Genomic DNA, 20,489 nt, shown 5'->3' with positions numbered 1-20,489 from the left:
CTGAGGATGTGGTCTGTGAGGGGCAAAAGAAGTGTTTCAGTGTTGAAGTATTTTCTGAAACCATGTTGGGATGGAGACAGGAGATTATGATTTTCCAGGTGTTTGGAGAGTTGGCGGTTGACAATTTTTTCAATAATTTTGGCAATGAAGGGAAGGTTGGAGATAGGTCAGTAAATTGATGGATCGGCTTTGTTGAGTTGTGGTTTTTTGAGGATTGGTTTGATGCTGGTGCATTTGAAAGTGTCAGGGACGGTGCCTTGTTCGAGTGAGACATTAACTATGTTTGCTATGCTTAATGGACTAATGCTATTGGACATTTCTGTTAATAATCTCCACTTTGATCTTACCCTGGGTCCTCCTACACTTGCCGAGCATCATTCAGATGGATCTATACCAGGGGCCTAGGAAAATATATTCCTCCTTCCAGCCTTGAACTCCAGAAAACCATAGCACCCCTGGATGTTGCAAACTGCCCAAACTGAATTGACAGTAGTATAGGCCCAGATCACCTTCAGAGGTAAGTGGATATGAAACTAGACACAGAAGGCCCAGAGGAGAATGTAAATCATAAAAATCAATAAAGAGATATTAAAAAAAAAAGAGAGAGATAAAAAATATATAAATAATTAATTCCTTTTCTTAATGCTCCTCCACCCCTGTAAAGATGTCAAAATGCTAAGGATCCAGACTTGTGTCCAAGCTCCTAACTCCCTTGACTTAAATTTTTAAAAAGTGAATATAAACAATTATAAAAATCTCCTCCAGAGCAAAAGACATCCATTCCTCAAAGCTCTTATCTCAGACAGGTTGCAAAAGGATTAAGAACTGAGGAAAGAAAGCTTCTCAATATTCTTTTCTTCTCTCCCCCTGAACTAATTCCCAATATACTACTGGGTCTGCAGAGACACCTTTGCTAAAGAAGTCACATTAATTTAAATAGTGCATACTAATTCAAATAACTTATATTATTCAAAATTGTGCATGTTAAAAAACTACATGAAGGTCACAAAAAGCTTTTAAAAAATGAAACAAAATAAACAAAACAAAGTAAAATGAAAAAAAAATTATTCTCATGCATATCCCTATATTTGACGTCAGATCAGTTTACTGAAAATTTATCCCTAAACTTTTGAAAATCTATCCTAATATGTAAAAAATATATGGTAAATGATTTGCATCAGAAAAATATTTGGAAAATTGTACACCACCAGATGTTGCGAGCGTAGCGGTGGACCCTTGGGCCGGCCTAACAGAGTGAGATGGTGTGAGAAGAAGTACACTCCGCTGAAGAGTCGTTAGCTGGGAGGCGGTGCCAAGTTGAACGTAGAACTGAAGTCTTCACCCTGGAAGTCCGAGGACCCTCCGGGAGGAGTCCGTGAGATCCCAGACTGCTGGGACTTAGGAGATCAAGGGAACTGAAGAGACGTCTTCACCCTGGAAGTCTGGGACCCCCCCCCCCCCGAGAGGAGACCTTGAGGTCCCAAACCACAGGGACTTAGGAGATCAGAAAGAACTGAAGAGATGTCTTCACCCTGGAAGCCCAAGGACCCTCCAGGAGGAGCCTGTGAGATCCCGGACCGCTGGGACTTAGGAGAACAACGAGAGGAAGATGGATGAATGTGACTAACCTTGGTCGAGGCAAGCAGCAAGTGTGAAGAAACAAAAACAGGACAGCGTCAGAACCCAAGAAAACAAGCAGAAGACCCTGAGCTGGAACTGAAGCTAAAAATCTAAACTGGAGTGGAACAAGAACTAGAAAAAATCCTAACTGAAGATCCTGACAAGCAGAGACAAAACGCTGCAGCCAGTACCGGCAGAAACCTTGTTGCCAAGCAACAAGACTCAGTCAGACGCCAGGTTTAAACATTACTGGCATCTGACGTCACTCCCAAAGGACGATCCACAGTCAAACAATAAAAGCCATTCAAACCATCCCTCCCCATGAGCGCATGCGTCCAAAAAGGGAGGAGCCAGGAGGCTGAGGAAATTATTACCTACTTCTTGCTTGCTTGCCGGAGTCAGCGTGGGTGAGAGGGAGGTTCGTGTGCCCAGTCGGGGCAGAGCTCTTCCTGGTCCTGACGTCATCAGTGGGGACCGGTAAGGTTTAAAAACCGGCCCCCCTACGGTGCGAAGCCGATGTCGGCGCGCTGCCAAAGGGGCGCATGGCTTTGTCCGGGATAAACGTTACATCAAGCTGCCAGGCTGTGTTATAAGAGATTGGAATACCTAAAAGTGAGTAATTAAGTTACCTATAATTACTTTTACCATTGGCCTCCTCTCAGAAGGATTCTTAAAATAATTGAGAGAGAAGTGAAACCCGCAGTCCGTGGATATTTAGATTTATTTAATATAATGCCTCACACTAAATGGAAGGCAAAAATTAGGGAGTTGGTAGCATCCTCTCCCATCTTATGTTCTTATGTTCTCATATTGGAGCCTTCCCAACAACGGATTTCGGCTTTTTTCACATCGAATGCTGGCCAGATACCAGAGGAAGTGGCTGCAGGGAAATCTGATATTGAGCGGATATCAGATTCATTAGCCGAAACATCTTTAAGACTTGGTGCACCAAATATTCCTTCCCCACCATATTCTTTACCTGTAGATTTTCTTTAGATGGATTCATTACCAAAGTCGGGGGAAGGAGCCCAAGCAGCAATGGGAAAGGTGGAAGTCAAAGGAGCAGAAAGCGGGGAGAAAATTCTGGAGAAACCATCAGAAATTACTCTAGATTCGCTTTGGACTTTGGACTCTAATCAACGCATTAATTCCATCGAAGCCTCTCTGTGGAAGAATAAAAATGAACTGGAACAGATGGAGACTAGATTATGTAAAGTAGAGAACTGGCAGCAAAAGTTTGCTCGTGCTGAAATTATCTATTTTAAGAAATTGGAAAGGATAGAAATTCATTAAGATACCTTAATTTAAGAATTATTAACTTTCCTAGGCATGATTTAATATCTGCTTACAATATGTTTAATAGAAGTGTGCATCCGTTTTCCATGTATTTGTAATCCGCAACTTATTTTATCCTATCTGTTAAATACGTGGGGAGGCGAAATGCATCGCGACCCCCCACGTATTTAACAGATATCTGTTTTATTCGGCCTCCTAAATAAAAATTTAAACCCCCCCACCTTCCTGACCCCCCCAAGACTTACCAAAACTACCTGGTGGTCCAGCGGGGAGTCCAGAAGCCATCGCTGCACTCGTTTGCCGGTTTCATCACGGCGCTGATAGCCTGTGTCACAGGGGCTACCGGTGCCATTGGTCAGCCCCTGTCACATGGTCACTGGCGCCATCTTGTGCTCCTACCATGTGACAGGGGCTGACCAATGGCACCGGTAGCCCATGTGACATAGTATGGGCAAAGGCTATCGGCGCCATTTTGAGTCCTGGCATCGGACGGCAGGTCGCTCCGGGACCCCCGTTGCACCCACAGGGACTTTTGGCCAGCTTGGGGGGGCCTCCTGACCCCCACAAGACTTGCCAAAAGTCCAGCGGGGGTCCGGGAGCAACCTCCTTCATGCCGGCCGTCTGATGCCAATACTCAAAACGGCGCCGATCGCCTTTGCCCTCACTATGACACACATAGTGAGGGCAAAGGCGATCGGCGACATTTTGAGACTCAAAATTGCCGTCCGATGCCCTCACTATGACACACATAGTGAGGGCAAAGGCGCCGATCGCCTTTGCCCTCACTATGACGGCGATCGGCGCCATTTTGAGTATTGGCATCGGACGACCGGCGTGAGGAGGTCGCTCCCGGACCCCCGCTGGACTTTTGGCAAGTCTTGTGGGGGACAGGAGGCCCCACCAGCTGGCCAAAAGTCCCTGTGAGTCCAACGGGGGTCCCAGAGCGACCTGCCGTCCGATGCCAGGACTCAAAAAGGCCGATAGCCTTTGCCCATACTATGTCACAGGGGCTACCGGTGCCATTGGTCAGCCCTTGTCACATGGTAGGAGCACAAGATGGCGCCGGTGACCATGTGACAGGGGCTGACCAATGGCACCGGTAGCCCCTGTGACACGCCGTGATGAAACCGGCAAATGAGTGCAGGGATGGCTTCCTGACTCCCCGCTGGACCACAAGAGAGTTTTGGTAAGTCTTGGGGGGGTCAGGAGGGTGGGGGGTTGTAGTTAATTTTAATTTTAGCTGGGACACTAATTTAACTCGCCGTAGTAATGTATCGACAACTTATGGAATTCTCCATACTTCCGCATGAAACGGAATTGACCCCCCACGAATACGTATCACGAATGCAACGAAAACTTTTTGGCTGCACATCCCTAATGTTTAAAGAGTATCTTACACAAATATTGAAAATGCCCCAGCAAGCCCTTCCAGTCTTGTCTAAGATTTATTATGTTACAACTAAGACTAAAATAACAGCTGAGAAGAAATCTAGGGAGGATCAATTAAACCTGACTGATGTTATTGAAGGTAGCACTGAGACAGCGATAACGAATAGGGCTATCTTACATATTTCTTTTACTTTTGCCTCAGATAAAGAGACAATTTTTAGACTGTTTATGAGACATAGATTATTGCTGTTCCATGGTGAAAAAATCTGGATTTACCCAGACTTTTCTAGGGTAACTCAGGAGAGGAGAAGGAAGTTTATTAAATTGAGAACTGAGATGGAAGCCATAGGAGGGAAGATGAATTTAAAATGTCCTTGCAAGTGTGAGATTATCTACCTGGATCAAAAATATGTATTCTTTGAAATTTCACAACTGCGCGTTTTCCTTGACTCCCACACCCAATAATTTGCTGTAATGGTTTGTTTGATGCAAATAATATATGCCACCAGACTCTCAATATTCAATTGTTACAGGAAGCGGGTGTTTATCCTGCCATTCTATTTCCTTTGAATCGCTCTTTTTATGTTAGCTATCCTTCTGAATTATTTCCTTTTCAGATTATCAGATCAAATGATGTATAGCTTATGATTTATAAATGTAAGAAAAAAGAAATTTCCCTTGTATCTGATGGTGTAACAAATGTATGAATTTGTTTTGTGAAAATGCATAAATAAAAAAATTAAAAAAAAAAAAAAGGGAGGAGCCAAGCCTCGAGACTCGGCAGCGTCTCCCTCGCAGAGATGCCGCCGCGAGGCAGCCCGAGCAGGCCCGACCAGCAGCGGGTCTCGTCGTCACTGCAGCGGGGCAGGAGGAGCAGGCCCGAGCACCAGAGCCCGACATCGGTGCCCCGGGGACGAAGGTAAGGACTGCAACCAAGACCGCAACACCCAGAGACAAATAATATTTTTGCATTAAATATATTTAGCATCATTCATTCAATCAGGTTCCCAGAACATTTTACCATTTGGTAATTCAGAAATATCTGAGACAGATAGCCTAATTTCATATTTTACTACATGAAGCATTTAAAAATATAACTGGACAATAAATAAATATTTTCCTTTTTTTTTTTTTTTGTATTTTTTTTCCTTGGCAGTTTCCTCCTGCTTCTTTCAGCTTCAAGTTAATTGGAAGATGGGCTAGGATCTGGTACTATAAGCCTTCATCTGCAACTATTTAGAAATGTTTTCTCGTATGTTATATCCTCTTACAATTCACTGTAGTTTTCTATCCGTATCGCACGCGAAAAGTCCTTTTTCGCGTGCGATACCTTGTTAGGGGCAGAGTCGGAACCTGAAGAGGAGGAGTCTGGGCGGCGTCGGGGCAGACGCGGCGGTAACTTCACTGGCAGTGATAAGGTAAGACCCGTTATCGCTGCCAGTAGCATGCCCAATAGCACCACCTTTCATGGTGGCGCTACTGGGATGGCGCTATTGTCTGGGGCTGGGGATGCTGCGGAGGCAATTTCACAGACCATGGAGAGTGGGGGACTCAGTTATCACAGAATGGAGAAACTTAGGGCTGGATTTTCTATTGTCACACAGCTTTGTGAATCACGTGGTAATGGGGGGCAGGGGGGGCAAAGCAGAGGGCGGGCCTGCGAAAGCCGGCAACGATCGCACCACCGTGGTGTTATCGCTGCCAGCTTTTGCACCCAATTGATAAATTGTTGTAGTAGTAATCTTTAAAAAATTTTATAGCAGATGTCAAAATTCATATTTCAATGCATCAAGTACAAAATTAAAGTTTTAATATTGCTGGACTCAAAATGGATATCTTAAACACATTGGGGTAGATTTTTAAAAAAAAGTACGCTGGATTTTATAAGATACGAGCGTAGCCGCGCGTATCTTCTAAATTCCTGGATCGGCGCGCGCAAGGCTGCCGATTTTGGGCAGCCGGCGTGCGCCGAGCCGGCAGCCTGTCACCGTTCCCTCCGAGGCCACTCCGAAATCGGAGCGGCCTCGGAGGGAACTTTCTTACGCCCTCCCCTCACCTTCCCTTCCCTTCCCCTACCTAACCCACCCCCCCCGGCACTATCTAAACCCCCCCTACCTTTATCCACGGATTTACGCCTCCCAGAGGGAGACGTAAATCCATGCTCGCCAGCGGGCTGCTGGCGCGCCAAGACTCGACCCGGGGGCGGTTCCGGAGGGCGCGGCCACAACCCCGAAACGCCCCGGGCCAAAACCACGCCCCCGGGCCCGCCCCCACAACGCCGCGTCCCGCCCCCAAAACGCCGCGTTGTTCAGCCCCGCCCCCAACACGCTTCTGACACGCCCCCTTCAGAAAACCTCGGGACCTACGCGCGTCCCGGGGCTCTGCGCACGCCGGTGGCCTATGCAAAATAGGCGCAGCGGTGCACAAGGCCCTGCTTGCGTAAATCCGGGCGGATTTACGCGAGCAGGGCTTTTAAAATCCGCCCGATTGAGTAATATACTATAGTATGAAGCATGTTGAAAAGAAGACCAAGTAGTAATGAAACGTATGAAGATGATATTATGGCAGGTGAATGTTTCGCCAAAACATAGGCCTATGTTGGATCATGATGAGTATTTGAAATATTGGGCTTCATTTTCTAAAGTATCGCAGACCTGCTATACTTTAGGGAATGAGGGGCGGGGGGCCAAAACGGGGGGTGGGCCTGCACTAGCGATCGCACCATCGTGGTGCGATCGCTGCTGGTTTCGCACCCAATAGTAGAGATGTGAATCGTGTCCTCGATCGTCTTAACGATCGATTTCGGCTGGGAGGGGGAGGGAATCGTATTGTTGCCGTTTGTGTGTGTAAAGTATCGTCATAATCGTTAAAATCGTGAGCCGGCACACTAAAACCCCCTCGCGAGATTTCCGGACCTCGCTGAACGACCTCCTGCAGTCGATCTCCTGCCGGCGCCATTTTCCGTACGGAAAACGATTCGCGGCAGGAAATCGCTCCTTGACCCCCGCTGGACCCCCAGGAACTTTTGGCCAGCTTGGGGGGGCCTCCTGACCCCCACAAGACTTGCCAAAAGTCCAGCAGGGGTCCGGAATGACCTCTTGCGTCGAATCGTTTTCGTCTATGGCCACCGCCATTTTGCGGTGGCCATTTTGAAAAATGGCGCCGGCTGAAGACCTCACGATCTAGTGTGCCGGTTTTCGTGCTCTCCCCCTTCCCCTGATTTAGCCACGGACCGCCACTACAGAGGACTCCCAGGTAATTTAATGCATTTGGGGGGGGGGGGGTTCGGGAGGGTGGGGGATTTAATTTAAAGGGTCGGGGGTGGGTTTTAGGGGGTTTTAGTGTGCCGGTTTTCCTGCCCTCCCCCTTCCCCCGATTTACGATTTTTTGACGATAAATCGGGGGAATTGGTATTGTATCGTGGCCCTAACGATTTTTGACGATTTAAAATATATCGGACAATATTTTAAATCGTCAAAAAACGATTCACATCCCTACCCAATAGCGCCACCATAGAAGGTGTAGCTATTGGGCGCGAACTCGAATGCGAAAAGGGCCTTACCTTTTCGTCGTCCGTGGCGTCTTCACAGAGACGGCCCCAGTGACGCCCCGACTCCTCCTCTTCCGGGGCTGAGTCCGCCCCCATTTTGGTATCGCACGTGATAAGGGACATTTCGCGTGCAAAACGTTCCTTATCGCGTGCGATCCATTTAGAAAATAAGGCCCATAGTAACCCAGCATTGGAAATGGTGTGCAATGTTACAATTCAAAAGAAGAAAAGAATCTAAGGGCTAAATTTTCCTGATTCCTTGATTCTGGGTTTAAGAGGTTTTAATGTATTGGTCTTATTGAGCCAGTATATGAATGATCTTGAAGGTGCTTTATCTGATGGACTGCAGCCCATTGCGTGGCAAAAGACAGGTTATTGGACTTTAAAGCACCATTTGTCTGATGCTATATTTGTTAAGAATTATATTTTATATGTTATACTGAGTGGGATTGTGTGCTTCTTCTAATTGCATGGGATATTAAGAGAAGATGTTTCAGCTATTTTTCAATTTTAGAGTTGCCATTTTCATGCAAAAATGGCTTTGAAAATACCTTCTAGCGAAGGTAATTTTCAAACAGCCTCCATAGACTAATGTCTGCAGATACTTTTTCCTGACTTTAGTCAGAATTTTGAAAATAATTTTATGCACATTAAACCAATTTTAAAATTCACGGAATCCCATGTGGCATACACATACAAAGTTATATCTTAAGAGAAGGTATTTCTTTGTGCATGTGGATTTATACATATACTTTTGACAATTGAAAGTATACATGTAATCCCAATCCTGCCCAAACTTTATCCCCCAAAATGTCTATTTAGTATTCATATGTTCCACACATACTTTTACACACATATCTGATGAAGTAATTTTCAAAAGGTCACTGTACATAAAACCAATTTTATCCATACAAGTGCTTTGGAAAATTACCTCCTTAAAGATGAATTTTAAAAGCCAGATGCACAACAAAACCAGGAGGTGGATGCACATCTAGCACATGTATAAGACCACCTGATTTTCTAAATCTCCCACATGTGTGTACATGAGTACCAATACGCAAATATCTCGCATTGGGAAAAATAGGGCAGGGTATGGGCATTCCGGAGCAAGGCCAAGAGATATATGCGCATGTAGCTTCGCACCTGGGTACATGTCCAGATCCATTTCAGCGCAACTTTACTTCTGCTATAGATGAGATATGTCAGAATAAAACAATTTCTATCCACATATGATCTGACTTAGAGTCTTGGTTAACTGGGCAGAGTGCAGGCTAAAGAAACAGGAGGGGTCTTGAGAAAGCAAATGTTGCTTACCTGATGTAACAGGTGTTCTCACAGGACAGCAGGATGTTAGTCCTCACAAATGGGTGACATCGAGGATGGAGCCCTGTACGGAAAACTTTTCTGTCAAAGTTTCAACAAGCTTTGACTGACACTGGCACACTGGGTGCACTGAGCATGCCCAGCCTGCAATTATCCCTGTGAGCCACAGGTGTCTCCCTCAGTCTCGTCTTATAGCTAAAAAGCGCAAGCAAAACTAAAATAAAAGTATACAGACCCAACTCCGCGGGGTGGCGGGCGGGTTTCGTGAGGACTAACATCCTGCTGTCCTGTGAGAACACCTGTTACATCAGGTAAGCAACATTTGCTTTCTCACAGGACAAGCAGGATGGTAGTCCTCACAAATGGGTGAGTACCGAGCTGAGGATGCCCGGGAATGCACCAGATACACCGCAGATGCGCAAAGGCGTAACGACTGAGGTGGAAATGGGAACGGAGGGCATCCGCAACACCATAATGGGTTCGTGGAAGGATGTTGGGTAGTGAATTGAAAAAAGTAAGAGTAGGCGGACTGGCCAAACATGGAGCATGCCGGCTAGTCAAATGTAAGCAATAATAGGCTGCGAAGGTATGGAGAGGACTCCAGGCTGCAACCTGATAAAAAAGTACAAGCAGCAGTAACCAAAGGGAAGCTGTTAAGGCTAAGACGGACACAACAGTATGTGGATACCCACAGTGTTGTAATGAAATGTCTGCTTGTTGGTAGGAAAGGAAATATAGACCACTTAATCAGAAGGATTAGGTCTGTGTGGCCACTGGAAGTAGCAGCTTGACCCTTGCATGAAGGAAAGAGTCAAGTGGAATTCACATGGAATGCAGTGCAATGTAGATAGAATGTAAGCGCAGCATTACTGTCCAGGAATGTGGAAAACCCAGTCTCTCCCTAGGGCGAGAGAGAGAGGTTAGGAAAAATTAATAGAGTATTTCCTGAGGAAAGGAGATACAACATCTACCTGAAAAGGATAGAAAGTTGAATGCGTAGAACTACTCAGTGGCAGAGGAACGGAGTCAGGTGAGTATGGAAAGAGTGCATAACTCACGGACCCTGCTGGCAGGAATGACATTAAGAGGGAAAGAAGTTCCCTTGCCAAACTGTGGAAGAGAGGAATGGAAAGGCTCAAACGTAGAATGTATGAGACTTATAAGGAGAATATATATGTTCATTCCGTGATTAGAGAAATAGAGGCGGCTTGATCAGTGGATAATCCATGGTAAGCCGACTCAGAGAGGATTACCGAAAACGGGAACCCAACTCCCAAAACGATACACCTCCTAAGAGAAAGGTGTATCTATGTGGAGGATGTCTGGAGAACAGAATCCGAGGGAGTAAGAAAAAATGGTGGAAAAGTAAAAGGGGTAATACCTCTTTTTTTTTTTTTTTTTTTTTTTTTTTAGCGTCAGGAGGTAAAGCCTGCCATATTAAACGGCAAGATTTATGTTTAGAAGGTTTTGTGACACTACCAGAACCTAAGAACATCAGTAAGTCTATGATTTGGGACTGACTGGTGAGGGAATAAAAGGTTACTGATATGATGGATTGAGAAGTATGGGAAGCATACTGATCTCAGTCAGGGAGTGGGGAAAAGAATACTGAACCCCATCCCAGTTCAACATTAGAAGAATGCTGGCTACGAGAGGCAGCAGAAGAGATATATTGAAGAGGCCTTTGATGGAAGAAAAGGCATCTAAGGGAACGCATAGGAAACATGTGTAGGGAGCAGAACCTGTGCATCGTATGGAATGATGCAGACGCAGAGGAAAGTTTAGTTAAACTCAGCGTTAAAAGATTTGCCCTGTACACATGTAATTGAGACCATTCGAGAGGATAGAACCTACGTGGAGAAGGTCAGATAGAGCGTTCATTAAATCTCTTAGATATGTGGCCCAAGGACGCATGAAGTGAACAAGGGCCAAGGGTAGAGCTGCGCAGCTGTCTAGCAGAGCAGCTAAGAGGTTGTGCGTGCTTATGAGTTGGAAAGCACATTGTCCCTATGCTGTCTGTCTGTATGCACAAAGAATTGTTGCAAAAGCAGTATTGGAAGGCATAAGGGCATAACTCATGGGTGCAACGTCCAGGACGTTTATGAGAAACTATGCTGGAGTGCAATAGATGCATAATGGGTTGACAGCTTTCAGGAGAAACTTTATAACCCTAAGGAATTGCGAGCATGAGTTGAAGGAGACTAGGTCCTAGTTCGAACTGGGATAAGAATCAGGGACGAAAGCAATGAAACCACTTAGGTCCATTGAGTATAGAATGTCACTGAATATAACCCATAGCAGTTTTGAATTATGAGAAAAATGCATAGTGGGAAGAAACCCCATAGCCCAACCATGAAAAGTTGAAAGGCTGAGGTTATGGAAAATATGCGCAGGGACATATAACAATGTATCAGAATGTCTGTGCGCATGCTGGACAAGAGGGTCTTAAGACTGTGGTGTCCAGAAGTGTTACAGAAGGGATTTATGGCAGTGACAGTAATCCCAGTTAGTAAATGTATAGTGAGTCCTGAAAAAAGTGAGAGCTCCTTGCATGTACTGAAAGTGGTTAGCAGTAGTCTATGCAAGGAAAGTGAATGATGTTACACTCCGCAGAGAAAACAGCATTCACCAACAGTGATGCAAGAGACAGTTCACTTACCGAAGCTGGTGCCAGCGGCAGAGCTTGGGGTTGTAATGTTGACTCACCATAAAGCACATAGAAACATTAAAATAATGTACTTACTGCAGTATGGAGTGATGGTAACCAAAGATACCATTGTACCTGTGACGTCTAAAGAAAGTTGGATTTTCTTAGGTCCAGGATGTACGGAGAGTAACTATTTTCTGTTAAAAGAAAGAATAGTGCAATTAAAACTCCCCAACCCCCCTCCCTTCTCCCCTCTGCACTTCGTAGCGCCTGGGGGAGTGTACCGGGACTTTGGTACAAGGTGGGGTGGCCGCTCTGATATCTGACCAGATGGGAGACCAGGAGGTGTCCCAATGGAGGATATCATGTAGGCTCCTGCAGGTGTGTGAGCGGCAAGTGGTACCCGCATTTCTGTATGCTGTACAAGGAGACACTGAGACCTGTGGCCAGGCCTCAAGGTGGACTTGTACATGGGGCAATGGTTGCTGAATCTCATGTTTAGCAGATCAGCCAATGCAGCTGGACCTTGGTTGGGAGGGAACCAAGAGTCAGAGCATTGGTCGGCACAGGGACTTGTTACTGACAAGAGAAGAAGCCCTGCTGCAATCCCAAGAAGATAGAGGGGTTCTCCTGATATTGTGGCTAACATAGCTAAGATAGTGATATGTGACACTAATACAGTTCTAAAAGGCACATGACCCAGAACTTTTCGAACCACGGTCCGAATGGGAGAACACAACTCTATGGGAATGCCGCCGAAGCGGGGTACTTACCATCCGACGTGGATCGCCGCAAGACGAGCCGGTGAAGATTGTTGACCCCGACGGTCTCCGGAGTCCTCGAGGGTAAGGCCGGGGATGTAAACGTCCATCTCGCTCTGAAACCCGATATGGTGGCACAGGTACAGAGGAGACAGGCCAGGCGTGAGTGGCGTTTAGACTGCTAAGTGTAACAGATGGCCATAGTCCCACACCACTTGACGGTGGGGCACGCCAGGAACAGAGGAGCCCTAACGGAACTCATGTTCCCTTCCCTCGTCACAGCGGCTCGATGTGTCGTGACGCCAATGCAGAAGCTGTCGGACCTGGATCCGGAAGTTCTGGATCACCAAGGACTGCCAAAACTGTAGGAACAGTGCTGATGGCAGTGGTGATGTCGCTCTGCCCGAGCGTTGTCCAGCCTGGAGAAGGATGGCACCGATGTGCTGGATGGCATCAGCGGCGGACGATCACGATGTCGGCGATGATGGGTGCCACGGTGCTCGGCCCGGTCTTTCCCCAGCGCCGAGATGGAAGCCCTCGTCGTCCTGGAAGGCGATCGATGACGAACTGTCAGCACGCCTGCTCTGCTCCTGACACAATGGAGTGTCTTAAGCTAATACGGGGCTTAAAAAAGAACCCAAAGCGTGGAGCAATGTGAGGAGGCGAGGGTATTATGTGGCGGTGCTATGTCGGTATTGACGATATTGAAGGCAACCTAAGGGGCTTCGAGGATATCATCAAAATGGGTATGAAAAATCGTCGATGACTGGCCAGGAGAATGATGACAGTGACGGGCACTGACAGCACTGGCATAGGTATCTTTGAAACGATGTGGAATCGAATAATCGAAAAACATTGCCGTTATTGAAAAAGATACCGGCATCGACTGAGTCGAAGTCAAATCAATAGGGCGTCAAGGACACCGAAGGAAAACGGAGGTGTCGAGGGCATCGATGCATGGAGGCAGGCATTTATGCCGTTTGTGGCATGGCCACGGGCATCAACTATAGGGCCACAGACATTGACGGTATCGATTTGGACAGACTCAGATTTCCAAGTGTACATGGCATCGGTGCCCCAGACACGTGTGTCGGTGGCATCGATATGGACACGTATGGAATCGATGGCATGGATCTCCCAGTCGATGAATTCCATCCCGGCATCAACGCCAGTCCTGGAATCGGCATGGGCATCGATGCCAGCCATAAGGCTGGCATTGGCATCAACGCCCATCCACGGAATCGAGCCGGCATGGATACCCACCGATGGGACCCACCTGGGCATCGAATTTCACCGATGGGAGCAGCCTGGCATCGACTGCCCTCGATGGATGCATTCTAACATAGATGCCCATGGATGAAACACCTGGGCATCGGTGTCCATCGATGCAAAAGGACCCGGCACCGATGCCATCGATGGACGGCCATCCGGCACCAATGCCATCGACGGACAAGCCATCCGGCACCGATGTCCATCGATGGGGACCATCCGGCACCGATGTCCACCGATGGGGACCATCCGGCATCGATGCCCACCGACGAAATCGATGTGGCACCGATGCCCACCGATGGAAAAGGGCTGGACATCGGTGGGGAGGATGGGGCATCGATGGCATCCCCAAAAGGGGGGGTGGCATCGATGAAGTGACCCTGGGATCGTTAAAAAGTGTCTCGGGTAGCGGTGGCGGCGACCCGAGTATGCATGGCAGTGACTAACAGCGTGTGCGTCAATGGCATGCATCCGGGTAGGGACGGCACCGAGGAAGCCCAAGGAAAAAAACAGTGCATAGGAGGAAAAAGCCTGGTAGCACTGAAAAGCAAAAAACATGGATAAAGGCATCAGGGCACCGTGGGGGGAGGGGCGCTGATGACATATAAAAGCCCAGGGCGGTTTAGGAGGGTCCCGGTGTAGCGATAGGGTATCGACTGCGTGAGGGTACCAGGGAACGAAGGACTTGAAGCTACAGAGGTCCTAAAGTTAAGGAAAAAATCCCTACCCCACTAGCATAAGCAAGCAGAGTGTCACAGAGATACTCGCAAGCTGTTTAAAGCTAACTGAAAAATGGGGGAAGGGAAGGCTTCAGTCAGTTAACAGCCTTAAGATAGTGACAGGAACCGACCGAAAAATAAGAATTAGTACTCACCGAGCGTCGTAAAAACGTACGCGGAGGGAGACCTGTGCAGGGAAAAGTGTTTTTTGAAGTGAAAAGTTAAGTGTTTCCATGAGGTAATTAGTTAAAAAATCCTCACAGAGCTCCAACCGCTATGCTGACTGCAGAGCGGAAAAAAGAAGACTGAGGGAGACACCTGTGGCTCACAGGGATAATTGCAGGCTGGGCATGCTCAGTGCACCCAGTGTGCCAGTGTCAGTCAAAGCTTGTTGAAACTTTGACAGAAAAGTTTTCCGTACAGGGCTCCATCCTCGATGTCACCCATTTGTGAGGACTACCATCCTGCTTGTCCTGTGAGAACATAGCTGTAGACTGGGCAAATTAGTGGATGAACTGGTGAAATTGATCATGGCCTGGACACGCGTCTGTTATAAAATTCCCTCACTTGTGCATTTCAAAGCAGACATTCCCCTGCTGTACACATACACTCTTAAAATTAAAAGCACACATACATGTGACTGCCTATTTTATAATATGTGTATGTACTTGTGCGCACAATATAAAATTTCAGTGTATCTGACTGCGTGCCCATATATACATTTATATGGGCACTCATGCACCCATTTTAAAGTTACTGTCCTAATGTGTGCATACTAGATGCCCACTGATCACTTCCTTGCTATTTCTAAAAGTAATATTAAAACAAATTGCTAACCTTTTCAGAGCCACAGTCACATGGTTCATCTCCATCCAATACTTTGTTGCCACATAATTGCAAATGAAAAATTGATGTATCTGCTGGAATGTTCAATAGACAGTCTGCTCTACCTTGTTTAATTAATTCTGTATAATAGTTGATGCTGCATTGGCTGAATGTTGATGTTATACTGTTACAAAAAGAAAGAAAGTTTATTTATGTGACCTACACACTATAGTTATGACAAAATTAATGTTTAAGGCAGCAAAATTAGGCAATGTTTCTAACCATCAATAGATAATCTTGAACATTTGAGTGCTCCGAGTACTTTCAAATCTTGGGTTCCCTCCCAATGCAATTCTTATAAAACACGGGTTCTCTTCCTTATAAATCTTTGGGCTGTATGCTGTTTGCTGCATGCTGACACACTGCAAACTCTGCCTAATAAAATTTAAAATTTATAGAATGAGTCCTAGACTCAAAACTGCTATAGAATTGACCTGGACATGATAGTGTTCACACTCATTTAACAGCTAACATTGATTAAAAACTATGTTACTGAACCTTATGGCACCTGTGTAAACTGATAGATTTTAATAGCATTACTTTTTGTGCCTTACTGTAAACCGTTGTGACGGTACCCACCTTAACGACGGTATAGAAAAAGATTTAAATAAATAAATAAATAAATAAACCTCTGATGAACTTTACCTGGACATTTACAGTGATTACATCCTTCCTCTATTCTTGGTGAAAATAAATGTTTAGAACATGAATCATTGTTTACCAAACTGAATAAGAGGATATCTTATGCAGAGAAATATATCCAAAGTTGTACTATTTTTTCCACATACTAGTGGAGAACACATTATTTTTGTTTGAAATCCAAATAAACAGAAACAAACCTTTAGCAGAATTGCTTACCTTGTAATGGGTGTTATCCCAAGACAGCAGGATGTAGTCCTCACATATGGGTGACATCAGTAATGGAGCCCTATGTACAGAAAACTTCTGTAAAAGTTTCTAAGAAACTTTTGACTGGCACCAGAGTGCCTACTGAGCATGCCCAGCATGCCATGATATTCCCTGCCACAGGGATCTCTCTTCAGTCTTGTTTTGTAGCAATTAGCGTTAGCCAAAAATAAAATAATAAAACGTATCGGACCCAACTCCGCGGGGTGGCGGGTGGGTTTCGTGAGGACTACATCCTGCTGTCCTGGGATAACACCCATTACAAGGTAAGCAATTCTGCTTTATCCCAGGACAAGCAGGATGCTAGTCCTCACATATGGGTGTTATTCTCTAAGATAGACTATTGCAGTGCTCTTCTCCTTGGCCTACCCAAAGCGACCACTAAGCCACTTCAGATGATTCAAAACGCTGCAGCAAGATTACTGACTAACACCAGCCGAGGAAATCACATCTCACCCATCCTCAGAAACCTACATTGGCTACCAGTAAATTTTAGAATCCTTTATAAAGCAATCACCTTAATACATAAGTCCATCCATCATCAACTCCAACTCGACCTTGAAATCCCCTTCAAAATTCATTCCTCCAATAGGCCTATTAGAGACAATCATAAAGGTACTTTGAATTACCCCCCAACCAAAGCCTCACGACTTTCCTCGACCAAAGACCGAGCTTTTTCTATAGCAGGTCCATCTATTTGGAACAACATTCCTTCAAGCCTCCGACTGGAACCCTGTCTCATTACGTTCAGAAAAAAACTTAAGACGTGGCTATTCCACCAAGCCTTTGATGAGCCTCCAGACAACCCTTAGTCTTCTTTTTCCTCACTTGGATTTAGAAGATGAAAGCCCTACAACCTTTCAGACGAAGAACTCTGGCACTCACCGATTAAAGCATCTTTTTGCTCTATTCCAAATTCCTTTGGATTATGCTTCTTCAATTATTTTTGACCTTTAACTTCCTTCCAGCTCTTAAGCTTCCCAAGTTTTTACTCCTTGTTAAATGTAACTTTATCTTATTCTCTTCTCTTGTTAATTACTTTTATTTATTGCTTCTGTTATACCCTTGTTTTATGTAAACCGATCCGATATGGTTTAATTTACTATGAAGGTCGGTATAAAAAACTGTTAAATAAATAAATAAATATGGGTGATTAGCAAGCTAGAGGCTGAGTCATTTTGTAGTGAAGCAACAGTGAAGTATTGTTGTTGAAATGAATCATCCGAAGATCACAGCAGGTTGGATGTAGAAGGAGTTGGGATTATACTGGGAACAAGTTCTTTAAGACGGATTGTCCATATGCTGAATCTTGTCTTCCTTCTTTGTCTAAACAGTAGTGAGCTGTAAAAGTGTGAAGAGAACTCCATGTTGCTGCTTTACAAATGTCCAGAATAGGTACAGAGCGAAGATGTGCTACTGAAGTTGACATTGCTCTGACTGAGTGTGCTTTTACTCGCCCTTGAAGAGTAAGGCCTGCTTTCTCATAACAAAATTGTATGCAATCTGCTAGCCAGTTTGACAGAGTATGCTTACCCACTGCTTTACCTGGTTTGTTTGGATCATAGGATACAAACAGCTGACTGGATTTCCTTTGGGCTGTTGTGCGGTTTAAATAGAAGGATAACGCACGCTTACAGTCCAAAGTGTGTAAGGCTCTTTCACCCTGATGGGAATGAGGCCTAGGAAAGAATGTTGGTAAAACTATGGATTGGTTCAAATGAAATTCCGTGACAACCTTAGGAAGGAATTTTGGATGTGTACGGAGGACTACTCTGTCATGTAGGAACTTTGTAAAAGGTTCGTATGTGACTAGCGCTTGTAGTTCGCTGACCCTCCTAGCTGATGTAATGGCTATGAGAAATACCGTTTTCCAAGTAAGGTATTTAAGGTCACAGGTATTTATGGGTTCAAATGGAGAACGCATAAGCCTAGTTAATACTACGTTCAGGTCCCATTGTATACTTGGGGAATGAACTGGAGGTTTAATGTGAGTTAGGCCTCTCATGAACTTACTGACGAGAGGCTGTGTGGCGATAGATGCATCTCCCAGCTTGTTATGGGAAGCTGAGATTGCACTCAAATGTACTCTTACAGATGACATCTTAAGACCAGAGTCTGAGAGATGGTAAAGGTAATCTAGTAGTGAGGTAGTGGGGCAAGTGAAAGGATCTAAATCTTTCTGAGTGCACCACAATGTAAACCGTTTCCATTTGTAGGAATAATTCTTTCTAGTGGAAGGTTTACGTGCAGCTATCAGCACTTGAGTTATAGTGGTTGGAAGGTTGAGTGGTTGTAAGATCAAGCTTTCAACATCCATGCTGTCAGGGATAGGGATTGAAGGTTGGGATGGCACAGCTGACCCTGTTCTTGAGTTATGAGATTGGGAGCTACTCCCAGGTGAATTGGATCCCTGACTGAGAGATCTAGCAGTGTGGGGAACCATACTTGTCGAGGCCAGTATGGGGCTATGAGTATCATGGACCCCTTGTCCTGCTGAAGTTTCACTAGAGTTTTGGTTATGAGCGGTATCGGTGGATACGCATATAACAGGCCTGAGTTCCAATGGCAAGCAAAGGCGTCCCTTGGTAGGCTGTTCTGCTGCCAGAGGAGAGAGCAGTAATTGTTCACTTTGTAGTTCAGATGGGATGCAAAGAGATCTATTGTTGGTTGACCCCAGCGTTGAAATATCTTGGTTGCTAGCCTTGGGTCTAGAGACCACTCGTGTGGTTGGAAGTGACGGCTGAGGCGATCCGCTACTGTGTTGTGGATGCCTGCTAGGTAGGTGGCCCGTAGTATAATTGAGTGTGCTAGGGCCCAGTCCCAAATTTGAGCTGCTTCTTGACAAAGGAGGTACGAGCCTGTACCTCCCAGTTTGTTGATGTACCACATGGCTACTGTGTTGTCCGTTTGGATCAGAACAGTCTTGTGTGAAAGGCAGTCCTTGAACGCATGTAGAGCATAGCGTATAGCTCGAAGCTCCAGAAAGTTTATTTGAAAGGAGGCTTCTTGCTTTGTCCACGTGCCTTGAGTCTTTAGATGAGCAATGTGCGCTCCCCACCCCAAGGTGGAGGCATCTGTAGTTAAAGTCACTTGTGGAACTGGTTGCTGGAAAGGTAGGCCTTTGAGCAAGTTGATCGTTGATGTCCACCAGAGAAGGGAAGATCTCAGATCTTGTGTTATCTGAATGGGAGTGGACAGTGGTTGAATGGCTTGAATCCATTGAGATTTGAGTGTCCATTGCATTAGTCGCATGGTCAATCTGGCCATGGGAGTGACATGAACTGTTGAGGCCATGTGTCCGAGTAGGGTGAGGCACTGATGAGCTGTAACTTGAGACTGATTGCGAATAGAGTGCGCTAGGAGAACGAGCGCTTGAGCATTGTCTCTTGGAAGAAAAGCTTTTGCTGTGATGGTGTTGAGATCTGCACCTATGAACTGCAACTGGCGAGATGGTGTGAGATGGGATTTTTCGTAGTTGATGAGAAACCCCAAGGAGTGAAGCAACTTTATTGTGAGCTGGAGAGAAGTGAGAGCTCCGCTTTGTGTTTGACTCCTGATGAGCCAGTCGTCCAAGTAAGGAAACACATGCACTCTTTGTTTGTGAAGATGTGCCACCACTACTGCAAGACACTTTGTGAATACTCGAGGTGTTGAGGCTAGGCCGAATGGTAGTACTCGATATTGGAAGTGTTGTCCTTCCACCAGAAATCGCAGGTACTGTCGATGAGGAGGAAAGATGGGAATGTGAGCGTAAGCGTCTTGAAGATCCAGAGAGCAGAGCCAATCTCCTTTTTGAAGTAGAGGTAGCATGGTGCCCAACGAAACCATCCTGAATTTCTCTTTCTTTAGAAATTTGTTGAGATTTCTGAGGTCCAGGATAGGACGTAGGCCCCCGGTTTTCTTTGGAATGAGGAAATATCGGGAGTAGAATCCTCTGCCCCACTGAGGCCTGGGAACTTTTTCTATGGCCCTGGCATTCAGAAGGGTGGATAATTCTGTTTGTAGAATTGTGGAGAGATGAGACACTGTCCAAGATGAAAGGGGAGGATTTTCGTTTGGCACAGTGAGGAAATCCAAGCGGTACCCTTGAGCTGTAATTGAGAGCACCCATTGGTCTGTTGTGA

General features: G+C 45.7%; 1 protein-coding gene across 1 annotated transcript in view; it reads right to left on the bottom strand.

Annotated features, from left to right (window-relative positions):
- Positions 1-20,489, bottom strand: part of LOC115092773 (disintegrin and metalloproteinase domain-containing protein 9-like) — an 868,617-nt gene that overhangs the window by 789,189 nt on the left and 58,939 nt on the right. The window contains exon 2 of the mRNA XM_029604075.1: positions 15,412-15,583. Coding sequence (XP_029459935.1) covers positions 15,412-15,583 — 172 coding nt within the window. The remainder of the gene's footprint in view (positions 1-15,411; positions 15,584-20,489) is intronic.

This window comes from Rhinatrema bivittatum, chromosome 5 (assembly GCF_901001135.1).
Source record: "Rhinatrema bivittatum chromosome 5, aRhiBiv1.1, whole genome shotgun sequence".
Classification (NCBI taxonomy): domain Eukaryota; kingdom Metazoa; phylum Chordata; class Amphibia; order Gymnophiona; family Rhinatrematidae; genus Rhinatrema; species Rhinatrema bivittatum.
The sequence above is the reverse complement of the archived record's forward strand: the minus strand, read 5'-3'. Positions and strand labels throughout refer to the sequence as shown.